Source organism: Haematobia irritans, chromosome 5 (assembly GCF_050003625.1).
Source record: "Haematobia irritans isolate KBUSLIRL chromosome 5, ASM5000362v1, whole genome shotgun sequence".
Lineage (NCBI taxonomy): Eukaryota > Metazoa > Arthropoda > Insecta > Diptera > Muscidae > Haematobia > Haematobia irritans.
Window position 1 is genome coordinate 172,799,031 of NC_134401.1, and position 13,604 is coordinate 172,812,634.

The 13,604-nt window shown below is 32.9% G+C and overlaps 1 protein-coding gene across 2 annotated transcripts in view; it reads right to left on the reverse strand.

Annotated features, from left to right (window-relative positions):
- sprt (PDZ domain-containing protein sprite) overlaps positions 1–13,604 on the reverse strand; it is a 47,806-nt gene that overhangs the window by 10,095 nt on the left and 24,107 nt on the right. For both annotated transcript variants that reach the window (XM_075309056.1, XM_075309055.1), the window contains one exon: positions 9,277–9,373. In XM_075309056.1, coding sequence (XP_075165171.1) covers positions 9,277–9,354 — 78 coding nt within the window. In that variant the 5' untranslated portion in view covers positions 9,355–9,373. The remainder of the gene's footprint in view (positions 1–9,276; positions 9,374–13,604) is intronic.

A 13,604-nucleotide genomic window follows, 5' to 3' on the forward strand; every position in this document is an offset into this window, starting at 1 on the left:
GTGTCGATTTGATAAAGAAAATGGAGGTATTTCGTCCAATTTTGCCTAAATAGGAAAAACATATATATGGAATGTATATCGAAATCTGAACCGATTGCAATCAAATTTCACATGCATAGTTACTATGTTGAATCTATTCCCTGTGCAAAATTTCACGTAAATCGGATAACAACTTTGACCTCTGTGGTCATATGACGGAAAATCGGGCGAAAGATATATATGGGAGCTATATCAAAATCTGAACCGATTTCAACCAAAATAAACACGCATATGCAGAACCTTAATTCTACTGCCTGTGCAAAGTTTCATTCTTTTGAGGTTAGGATTTTCATGCATTAGTATTTGACAGATCACGTGGGATTTCAGACATGGTGTCAAAGAGAAAGATGCTCAGTATGCTTTGACATTTCATCATGAATAGACTTACTAACGAGCCACAACGTCGAATTTTCAGTGAATGGGCCCTAAAAAAGTTGGCAGAAAATCCGCTTTTTTATCGACAAATTTTGTTCAGCGATGAGGCTCATTTCTGGTTGAATGGCTACGTAAATAAGCAAAATTGCCGCATTTGGAGTGAAGAGCAACCAGAAGCCGTTCAAGAACTGCCCATGCATCCCGAAAAATGCACTGTTTGGTGTGGTTTGTACGCTGGTGGAATCATTGGACCGTATTTTTTCAAAGATGCTGTTGGACGCAACGTTACGGTGAATGGCGATCGCTATCGTTCGATGCTAACAAACTTTTTGTTGCCAAAAATGGAAGAACTGAACTTGGTTGACATGTGGTTTCAACAAGATGGCGCTACATGCCACACAGCTCGCGATTCTATGGCCATTTTGAGGGAAAACTTCGGAGAACAATTCATCTCAAGAAATGGACCGGTAAGTTGGCCACCAAGATCATGCGATTTGACGCCTTTAGACTATTTTTTGTGGGGCTACGTCAAGTCTAAAGTCTACAGAAATAAGCCAGCAACTATTCCAGCTTTGGAAGACAACATTTCCGAAGAAATTCGGGCTATTCCGGCCGAAATGCTCGAAAAAGTTGCCCAAAATTGGACTTTCCGAATGGACCACCTAAGACGCAGCCGCGGTCAACATTTAAATGAAATTATCTTCAAAAAGTAAATGTCATGGACCAATCTAACGTTTCAAATAAAGAACCGATGAGATTTTGCAAATTTTATGCGTTTTTTTTAAAAAAAAGTTATCAAGCTCTTAACAAATCACCCTTTATATGGGAGCTATATCTAAATCTGAACCGACTTCAACTAAATTTTGCACAATTAACAATACTATAAAACGTACTCCTTGTGCAAAATTTCAAGCAACTCAGGGCAAAACTCTGGCTTTTGAGGCCATATAAATCCAAATCGGACGAAAGATATATATGGGTGCTATATCTTAATCGGAACCGATTTAAACCAAATTAAGCACACTTAACGATACTATTAAACGTACTTGTTGTGCAAAATATGAAGCAAGTCAGGACAAAACTCTGGCTTTTGGGACCATATAAGTCCAAATCGGTCGAAAGATATATATGGGAGCTATATACAAATCTGAACCGATTTAGCTGATATTTGGCAGTTTTTACGGGACTGACAAAATATTCAGATGTACAAAATTTGAAGAACGTCGGTTCATAAATACGTGAATTATGATCAAATCGGTGATAACTATATATGGCAGCTATATCTAAATCTGAACCGATTTTTTTCCAAAATCAATAGCGATTGTCTTCTACCCGAAGAAAGACGTTATGTCAAATTTGAAGACGATCGGACTTAAACTGCGACCTGTACTTTGTGCACAAAATTACATATACAGACAGACGGACAGACAGACGGACATCGCTAAATCGACTCAGAATTTAATTCTAAGCCGATCGGTATACTAAAAGATGGGTCTATGACAATTATTTCTTGGCGTTACATACAAATACACAAACTTATTATACCCTGTACCACAGTAGTGGTGAAGGGTATAAAAATACATACATAAAGGTGGAAACTACGTTCGAGTTTGGCCGATAAAATCAAAAATATATCTAATAAAAGCGGAATACAAATAGAACTGTTTCTTGGGGAATTGTTATTATAATTTGAAGGTGAATGATCCGAAGTTTCATTAAACTAACCGCGAAAAATAGCTATTTTAACCGACCAATCTAAACCACAAATTACCCTATATAACTACAATCAAAGCTCGGTTTTACAAACAATATATTGTCAGGCCTTTCCGTTATTTTGAAAAATTCAATACATCCAATGACAATTTTAAACTTGTTGTAAACGTTAGGTTAGGTTAGGTTAGGTTAAAGTGGCAGCCCGATTAAGATTCAGGCTCACTTAGACTATTCAGTCCATTGTGATACCACATTAACTAAAAGTACGTATTACATATGGATAAACGTTAAATTTTATTGAAAATTTGTCGTTTTTTCATGTAAGGAAATACAGTGAAACCTCTCAAACTGGACACCTTCCAAAGGTGGACAGTCGTCTGGGGACGTTTGCTATATTAACGCATTAAAATTAACTGGACACCTCTCAGATGTGGACAACATTTAGGCGACCATGGGTGCCCACCTTTCAGAGATTTCACTGTATTGTATACATGTCTAACTTTAATCTGTTGCTATTTAGCAAAAAATTAGAGGTTCTTCCACAAACATTAAAAATCCAATGGTTGATCACCTCAAACATGTCTGAAGAGCATAATGTTATTTTTGGACAACTTTGATCACAAAAATAAATATGTTTGCCTAAATCAAATATATAATTTCCGAGAAAGTGACATGGTTGCGTCAAATCGGAATAAAATTTGTATCCATAAGGAAAATAAGAAATTTTAATTTAAAATGTTTAATAAAAAGTATTTAAACTTGTTTCATTAATCATACACAGAAAAAAATTTTAGTTGCGTTAACTTTTTAATTGAAATGGTTCCAATCATGAAAATCATAGTATCAATCACAAAATAAAATATTGAATTGATTGAAATAAAAATACAATTGATTGAACAATTAATTGATTTCTTCGGCATTCTTAATTAATTTGTAATTGGTACAATTCAATTACATTGTTAATTAATTTTGATCGCATAACTCAATTAATATTTTAACTGACGGAATCATGTATTTATTGTTTTATAATTTATTTATTTATAATAATTTTACCTTTCGATGAAATCATTTTCTTGGAGCCCTATAAGAGTTTATACTTTCTTATTAATTTTCAGGTTTTAATACAGTGCACTCGCGTTAACGTGAACTAATTAAAACCAAGAGAGTTCACGTTAGCGAACTTCAGGGAATTTCAGAACAAAACATACCCATATTCGGGAGTTTTACACGTTCTAGCGTGATAGTCTTTTATTTTTGATATTATTAATATTAAAAACTTAATTTAATTAAATCGGAAAAATATCAGTGGGTATGGAATTATAAATCAATTTAAATTAATAATTAAAATTCACGAAAAAAAGACAAACTAGATCACTAAAAAGTTCCGTAAATGTATTTGAAATTGTATTTGGCATTGTGAATCTGTCTTTAACGTCAAATTTCATGTTATTCAGCGTTACGGAGTAGTTAGCGTAAGAAAAAGCGTGTTCACGTTAGGCGGTGTTCACGTTACCGCGAGTGCACTGTAGTATAGTATTGTTGTTTTTTTTTTCTATGAATTTCATTCAAAATTTAATGCACCAATGAATAGTATGTATATACATATAAAATGATTACACTCAAAAAAATGCGAACTTTGTATTTCACTAAAGCTGATTTAACTCTCTTTTAGTTCATGGAATTATTACGTTTTAAGAAAGTTTCCATGACGTTAATATTTTTTTGTGTACGTTAGTTAAATTAACTAAAACAGAGGAAAAAATTATACATAAATGAAGCATAAAGATTAACTAAATTCGTGTCTCCCACAAAATAGTTCAAAATTTCTTAAAACTTGTAAATTTTACTAATAATGCGTCCATCTTGAACTTCGTATGGCACTAAAGACATTCTTGCAATTTTGAACTCCAATTTTTTCCTTCAAACTATAAAATTTTCTTTAACAAGTGAAAAAAATTAATTATGTCTAATAAATTTTCTTGAATTTGTCGAAAAATATGTACTTATTTTTGTGATATCGGCGTGATGTCAGCGTTTGTAATACAGTTTAGTTAAAAATTTCTACATATAATCGAAATTTTCTAAAATTGACCAACATTTTTTTCCTGGTGTACACTGTTTTTCAGTGTATTAATTGCAATCATTGTTTATTTAATTACATTGTTAATTGGGATAAATTAATGTTTCAATCACTGCCATAAATGATTTTATTTTTTAATTTGATTAAAAACTTATTTGTATCAGTTAATTTTTTGATTGCGTCTTCAACTTAAATCAACTTTTTAATTGGAAATATTTTGCGATATGTTTTTAAGTGCATACACTAATAGAAAAAGTTTCGTTATATTAACGAAATGTTTCGTTAAAAGTCAGCCAATGAAACAAATTCGTTACATACAACGAAATTTTTCGTTATTATAACGAACGAGTCAATCAACGTAATGTTTCGTACTATTAACGAATATTTTCATTGTAATAATGAAAATGTTTCGTTATATCAATGAAAATTTTTTGTTGGCTGATTTTTAATGAAATTTTCATTGTGTGTATGAAACGGAGCATCATTAGACTATAGTGAATATTTCTTTATACTTTCATGAACTTTTTCGTCAATTGTTTTAGTATGCTTTAATTTATAAAGAACCATTTAAATATTTTTTTAATAAAAATTTATTAAATTTTAATTAGTATATATTATTTTTATTGTATTATTTACTTTTAATATACGCAAAACTATATATTAATAAACGATTTTCTCTTTTAAGTATACCTCTGACTATTAAGTTAATTAAACATTGCGATTTCTCTAATTTAATTATTATAAACGCTAGCTTGTACATATATGAATATTGTATATAACGGGGGAGGTGTTTATTATTTAATAAAGTTTTTTTTTCACATTTTTTTCTTTTTATTTCCGGTCAATAATTACTATGATTTCTTATTAATATTAATATGATTTCTTGCATTGTTATTTAAAGTTAATCAAATCACACCGTATGGGGCCACCACTTGGCTAATAAACTTAATACGAAACATAGATTACGCATAAATTACAACACTTATTGTGGCACGCATGCGCAACAAACTCAAACAATATCATGAGCTTTCTGAACTCTTCTTCTTTTTTTGTCGGCAACCAAGACGGCAGCAATTAAGATGAACTGTTTTGAACTTTTGTGTTTATGTGTATATGGCCAGGCGCTATGGCACGGGTGTAATTGAAATCATTAATATTTTTTCTTTTCGACTTCTTCCAAAGACAATAGAGCATGAATTTTATTGTACGTTAATTACGAATTTCGTGTGTTGAAATTTTAGTTATATTGCAATTTTGTTGAATGAACGGACTATAATGATCAATGGTGGAGTATTTGCACCGGTATTGGCTTAAAGAAAAAGTCCATATTTACGAGTGGAAAGCACATAATAAAATCGTCTAAAATATCTTGTTAACATTTTTGTTATTGCTTTTTAATTCCATTTCACTTGACCAGCACTAGAAAATGACTTTAATTGGTGGCCTGATGATCCATGTTGCAATAATGATATCTTACAAAGAAAAGTTACATGTTCTTTACTATTACAATACATATTTTCGTATATAACATTCATTTGATTTTCTATGAAAATTAAGTTTAGAAAATAAATAGCAATCGCCAATTGGAGGTCCGCGAAAGAGCTATGTTAGTGGTAGCCCGTTATTTTTAGGCTCACCCAGACTATTCATTCCAATGTTATACCACAGCTTATAAACATTTCTCTTAGCAATAAGATCTACCAATTCTATGTTTAGTCCAACGTCAAGGGACCACCTCTTCATAATCAAGTCCGAATGGTGTTTCATATTACGGTATGTATGATCCTTTGTATGTAAGACTGATGCTGTTTAAGCTGTACGTCCGTCGTCACATGACAATCGTTGATCCACTGATAAACACCTGATACCGAGGAGCAGTCGAAATAGTTGACTTCGCCCGACTTTGGTGCTTTGAATAGGGCGACAACCGTCCTAGGAGGTCGTAAAGGTTATCCTGTACCTGTAGAAGGGTAAAAATCAAAGTCCACAGTACAACTATTGCATCGAGTCGATTCTGAATTGAGAAATGGTTTGTTCTGGCTCAAACCTCCAGCCAGAGTTGCCAGTATTGTTCTTGGGGTTGTCCCCAAATTCGAACCTTTCATCCCCGAAAATATACAAAATCACTCATAAAAATTCCCAATACATTTGTGAAAACTTTTTATGAAAAATAAATAAAAAACAAGTGAGTAAAGTAGAAAGTCGGGCGGGGCCGACTATATCATACCCTAAACCACCCCTACACAATTAGTAAAAATAAGCATTTGTGGGGTATCATTGGTATTGGTTTTGGAGTATCATTGGTATAGGTTTTGAAGAACATAAAGGGGGGTACATGTTTATGGATGTCTTGTCACAATCTGAGCAGAAATGTCTAATATTAGGAGCTATAGTTTATTTTGCACCAAAAGAGTTAGTATGCCACTAATATTGAGTCCATTATTAAAAAAGAGGATATCGGTCAATTCGTTGTGGGTAATAAATCCAAATTTCTGCAAATAGGGCAATAAATTTATGTAAGAGCTACATGTAAGTCTAAATACGATCAGCTAGTACATCAAAATTTGAATAACATAGGTTAATAAATAAGAGTATTATGACCAAATATTACAAAATCGAGCGATACATATATATGGGACCTATATCTAAATCTGAACCAATTTGTATAATATTTTGCAGGTACGATTGATACCACAGAAGGTCACTTTGTGTAAAATTTGAGTACGATCAGTTAATAAATGAGGCCCATATGGTCAAAAATAAGGTTATTAGGGGCAAATTTTTCAAAATCGGGCGATACATATATATATGGGAGCTATATCTAAATTTGAACCGATTTCGATGAAATTTTGCACATACAATTAGTGCTATAGAAGATTACATTTAGACAACCTTGGTTACAACCGGTTGAGAAATAAGGGTTTTACGGCCAAATTTGGCAAATTCGGGCGATACATATATATGGGAGCTATATCTAAATCTGAACCGATTTCGATGAAATTTCGCACATACAGTTAGAGCTATAGAAGATTACATTTAGCCAACGTTGAGTACGATCGGTTGATAAATAAGGGTTTTAGGGCAAAATTTGGCAAAATAGGGCGATACATATATATGGGAGCTATATCTAAATCTGAACCGATTTCGATTATTTTTGACACATATTGTCAGTACCATAAAAGATTAGAGTAAGCCAAGTTTGAGTAAGATGGCTTAATAAATAAGGTTTTTATGGCCAAATTTTGGAAAATCGGGCTATACATATATATGGGAGCTATATCTAAATCTGAACCGATTTCGATGAAATTTTGCAGACTTAAAGGGTGATGAGCAAAATTTGATGACAATCGGTTTGTAAAAAAGCGCAACGTGACGTGTCGAAATCGGCCGATACATATATACAAACAAAAAATTCTGATTCAATCACGAAATTAATTGGATCAATTAATTTTTTAATGGAAATGTCTTCAATCAGAGAAATGATAGCATCAATTAAAAAATTAATTGAAAGTCAATTAAAAAATTAATTGATAGTATTAATTCTTGTGGTTTCAAAATTGGCTTGCTTGATTGATTTCGGTTTCAATTAAAAATCAATTAAATTTTTAATTGAATATTTTTTAAAACTCAATTAAGACTTTAATTGGAAAAATTTTAGTGAATTTTTTTTTCTGTGAATGCTCAATAACTGAAAATGGTGGATCGATAGGTGAGACATCGATCCATCATATCTATATTTATGGGAAATATGATCAGGATATACGTAGGGAACCCGACTACATTTACAGCCGAATTCCTCCTGAAATAATTTCACAATCGTAGAAATGCAAGTAAGCGTTTGGACCCCTTCATCCATTTCTACTCCATTTGTAATACTCTGGGACCTACCTCAATCAAGTGCCCAATTCCCCAACTCAAAAATGTCGTCCCCATCCACGGAACAAAATCCCCAAAACTGACAACACTTTTCAAATATGAAATGTCAATTAGATGATTTGAGTGGAAGTATTCCCAAAAAAAAGCGTCGCCAAAAAAATTAGTGATAATGTTCTTTTTGTATCCGGAAGTGGTGCAAAATTGGCGCTGAAGCGATAAATTTAACATGGGATTGTCATAAGACGGATGTCCACTAGAGGTGTGCACGTGAGTAATAGTTTACTCACGCTCACGCACGCTCACGCACAATCACGACTGAAAAATCATACTATAGCACACTCACGCACGATATTTATTGGTAGGAGTCACGCTCACGCACACTCACGAAAAGAAAAATTGTACTCACGCACACTCACGCACGAAAATGTCGTGACTCTCGAAAAATACCGTAACTCACGAAAAATATCGTGACTCATGAATAATTTTATAATTAATTTACCTTACCGAAGTGTCTGAAAACATGAGCATTATTAAAATCGAGAGTGTTATTAAACTCTTAACATCCCAGGTGTCACTAAAATTGTAATTGAATTTAAATATTTTCGTGATTGTAATTCGCTACTCACGCACACTCACGAAGATATTATTTTCGTGACTCACGCTCACGCACGACAGTTTGGTTTGTTAATCACGTTCACGCACACTCACGCTGTTGTCATGAGCGTGACTCACGCACGAATCACGAAAATTTTCGTGAGTCACGACAATTTCGTGTCACGTGCACACCTCTAATGTCCACCGTTACACTTCTTTAGGTGTGATCCGAATTCAGTATTTTGGATGTGAATTAGAAAAATTTGTGATATTTTGCCAAATAAATAATTGAAATTATATTTTAAAATTTTTAATGCACTCACTTTAACGCTTGTCTGATACGTTTAACCTAAAATATTTTCAAAAATTCTTTTGTTTTTTAGAATAGATTCATCATTTTTTCGACAAAATTGAAATAGTTTGTACCATTTTATTATACCATGATAATGATAGTTTTTGTTGGAAAACTAAATAATAACTTTTAATATTTTAGATAATAAATAACCAATACTTATTTAATTTTTAACTTAGTTATATGCACAAATTGTAGTAGCACAAAATAATAAAATTAAAAAAAAAAACTCAAAACCATGTCTCACCATTGAAGCCGATTTCTGTTTGGCAAATGCCCGATGGGCATCTGATATTGGTTCACTAACCACACTGCCAGTGTCCATGATGCCGCCAGCAAGAGATCTGCAAGAGAAAAGAATGAAAATGCTGTAATAATAAAAACCTCTTCAAGATTTACAAGGCGTTTTGCAGACAGAATGTAGACGGGCAATACGCTAATGTTATACAATATGCCGCTGTAAAAGACCAAGACAAAGGCATGGCCATGATCTGAACTCTAAAATTACAAACAGGGTATACTTGGCATGCTGAAGAAACAGATAATTCTGAACAGAAAATCGAGGCAGGCATGCACACGAATACAATTACATAATGCAAATGATGCCTTAATAAACTAAGGAAAATTTTTGTAAAAATATTCCCGTCATTGTGACCACTACAACCGCCGCCACCACACGCACAGAAAAACCATGTTTGAACATGGTTGCCGCATCCATTTAATGTTTATTTAGAGCATGTAATTGCCTCGAAAACCATGTATTTTGTCTTTGTAAAAATAGTTTTCGAGTGGAGAAAAATGTATGGTGGCAATAAGCATTTGAATGGTTCTCAAATGCAGCAAACATGTTCTATCATTTAAATGATAGAATTTGAGACCATTGAATGGTCGGGAAAATCATGTACCTGACCATTCAATTGTTTTACTTTTTTACAGGGGAAATAGTATTTTTATAGGTTAAGTATAGACATGTCTAAAACCTTTACATGGCCATAAAGACCATTTACATTTTTTTCGTGACCATTTAATTTTTTAACTTTTTTGCAGCGAAAAGAATTTTATAAAAATATTGAACAGGTACACACGATTTTCATTTTGCGCGTCAGTCGTGTGTTGATTGTTTCTTGGAATGGACGCTGAATACGGATTTACTGTGTTTTGTGTTAATTTATTTATACAGAAGTGGCACGTGGTTTTATGTGAACACAAAAAAGGAAAGTGCAATTGAAAAAATGTACCTGTTTTTTGTTCTGCATTTTGCTATATGGATCATTTATTTTTATTTGCAGTTACATGATGTCTGCGTTTGTACATTTGATGGGCACGATGTAAATATGGAATAATTACTTATTGTTGGAATTGAAATAAAATAGAGTGTGTAAAAATATATGATGTTTGCTTGAACGGCATTATAAAAACAAATAAACAATGAAATAGTTTATAAATAAATAAAAACAAACATATAAAGTTAATTTTGTGTTTTCTTTTCTCAAGTGGCGTCCTTTTTTTCGACGATGAAAAAAGTTTTTTCATAAAGATCAAAACATTTTAAGTTGTGACCATGATCTTTTAACATTTTTAGTGAATACCATAACATTTTAAATCGTGACCATTGTCTTTTCATTCAAACAAAATTCTTTTTATCAATATAATAACATTTAAGATGAGGACAATTATATTTTTCTTAGAACCATGTTCACTGAGCCAACATGGTTGCAGGTTAAAATGTTATATGGTCGCCGCAAATATAGCTGCTATCATATTATTTTGCTCTTCGAATATGATTGTGACAATCATGTTTCTTCTCTGCGTGCACCACCATGATGCACCATAATCATGGCATGGCATATTTGTTGTTTTACGACTATGATAACATAGGGAGGAAAATTTATTCCCACAATCTAAAATGAAAAACAAAAAAAAATGCAATGCACTTGTTTCCTTCCTAAATTGCAATACGCCATTGCTGGTTGTGTCTTCCACCTGAGCTGTTAAAGAAAGTTCAATTCCCATCACATGATGGAGTTTTAATGCATGCCACAAATGTGTCATGCCACACTTAGTTTGTTTCCACTTTTGTTGTTGTCGTTTTGGTTTATTTATGATTGTTGAAGGGCCTTTTAGCTCAACCTATCTCTTAAGTTTATCTTCATCGCTACATCTTTTTTGTAGCCAGCCCATTGTTCAGACGTGGAAAGAGCATTGGATGGCTTGTTCGTTCTAAGCCACTGAACTGTAACCACCGGTGATGGTGTGTAAAGCCAAAATAAAAAGTTTGGTGTTCGAAACTTCCCCTTCCAATGAGCTTTACCTACTACCCCGGAACCACCAAGTACTGGAACCATAAATAAAACCAACTGAGTTTGCACAACCTGTGCAAGCCGCCAATTCGCTTTGTTTTTGTTTCTTTTGTTTTTATTTTGTTTGTTTCTTGATTACTTGAAGACAATTAAAAACAATTACCGCAAAAATACGAGTTTTCTACAATGAAACATTTGCTCAATGACGGTATATGATTTATAGAGCAAACTCAAAGCTACTGACCTTTGCCTAATAACATCAAAGTGCCAGGGTGGAGATTGCAAAAGAAAAAAAAAATGAAAGACGACAATTATATCCGATCGAAAGAAGCTGGACTGATTGCTGTTGCATTAGAGGAAGACTTATCGGATCACCCCCGTATTTCTTATAGATACATTGTCATGCATATCAATATTATCACAGTGAAACCTCCAAATTTTGAAGGTGTCCAGCTATGAGAGGTTAATTTTAACCCTCTAATGCCCAATCCCGCCTTTAGGCGGGCTTCATTAAATAAGGAAGCTTTTAGTAAAACACACTTTAAGACAACAAAAATTAATAAAATAAAAAGAAAACTTAGTTGAGCCTGTTCAAGAGCCTTTGCAGCATATACTGAATTTTACCGTATAAATTTTTCTTGATTAGTTATCTACCTTTTGTGTTGTTAACATTGAATATTTAATCAGCATACAAAAAAATGGGGGCATTAGAGGGTTCATGTGATAATTTTGCGAACGTCTCACGGAAACTGTCCACTTTTGCGAGATATCCGCTTTTCAAAGTGTCTATGTTTGAGAGGTTTCACTGTACACTCTGCCCGATTAGTGGAGAGGACTATAAAAACTGAGATTTCCCATGCTACTCACAGTTGGAAAGAAAGTTAAATTATTAAATTAAATTATTTTTTTTTCAGTGTTCCCAATTATAAGGTCTTGGAACTTTTGAATCGAACATGATCGCAATATGACATCCGCAGTATAACAAGTTAAGCACTTCGAAAGATGTTACTATCAAGCAAAAATTCGGTAAGTAGTTGAGATGCAAATTGTTTAACACGAGCATTTATGTCATACACGCAATGAAAAAGAAAACTTTTGGAAAACGTGTACCGAAACGTTTTTCTTTTGTTAGAGGTTTTTGAAAATTTCAAACTATTATAAGGAAAAAAATGTTTTTGTTTCAAAATTTTTATTTTTGCAATAAAAAATAATTTTTGATCAAAAAACACAATCCATTTCGTTTATTTCAAGCACAGTTCTTTTCAGACTTTATGTCTTTTATAAGACACATTTTGAAGTTTCATGGGAAAATCTTAATATAGTAGTATGTAATATCGAACATCTCTTCGGAATCTTCCGAACATTTTGGGCATATATGAAAAACTTTGTGGTGTTCGGTGGAAGCAAAGATTGAACTCACGATCCTTTATATGCAAGGCGGTCATGCTAACCATTGCTCCACGGTGGCCAATTAAATGTATATTTCTGCCAAATAAAGTTTCTTTACATCGGCTCGTGGGCGCCCAAAACTATGCTCTATAAATGTAACTACTTTACTGTATGCGTTGCTTGTGCGATGATGGCTATAGCGATAATTGTTTGTTGATGACAATAACAACTACGTTGTCTAGTGGATAGTGTGCTGGCTTACAAACTGTATGGTCGGCGCACAGTGGGGTTTTTGATGTCAAAAGTGGGAATTAATTCGAAGTAGCTTTCCCTGTTTATAGTTTTAACTTTTTTCGGCCAAATTCACTAAAAGACATAAAACCAATAAAATTTTAAATATTTTTTAGTCCACATTTTATTTGTTTTCCATTAGTTAATTTGCAACAAAAAAAAAGAGAATGAATATCTGCTTTTTGATCTGATTCTTAACAATTATTATCATCATCGTCAGAAAATTACTATATGTATCATTATCATCAACACTGGCATTTTGATCACCATCAAGATTTGACTCAAATATCAACATTTGAATTGCTTCCATAGGCAAATTGTGGGGTTTCTTCTCTTTTAATTTCTCATTTCTGATATAACTGGATCCGAAGTATGTTAATTAACAGTCTTTTAAATATCTCTTCATTTGACTTTTCCATAGAACATTTTCGCAAAAAATGCTCTCTAAAATTTTTAAAATCTTTGTTTCTAGCTTCTTGCGCTTCTTCCGACAACTGTCCAATTGGAAGTAAAGCGTGGTTAATTATTTCTGCTCCAAGTAATAAATATTTGTGAACAGTTGGGGACATATAGTACCAGGGGTTGAAAAATTTAT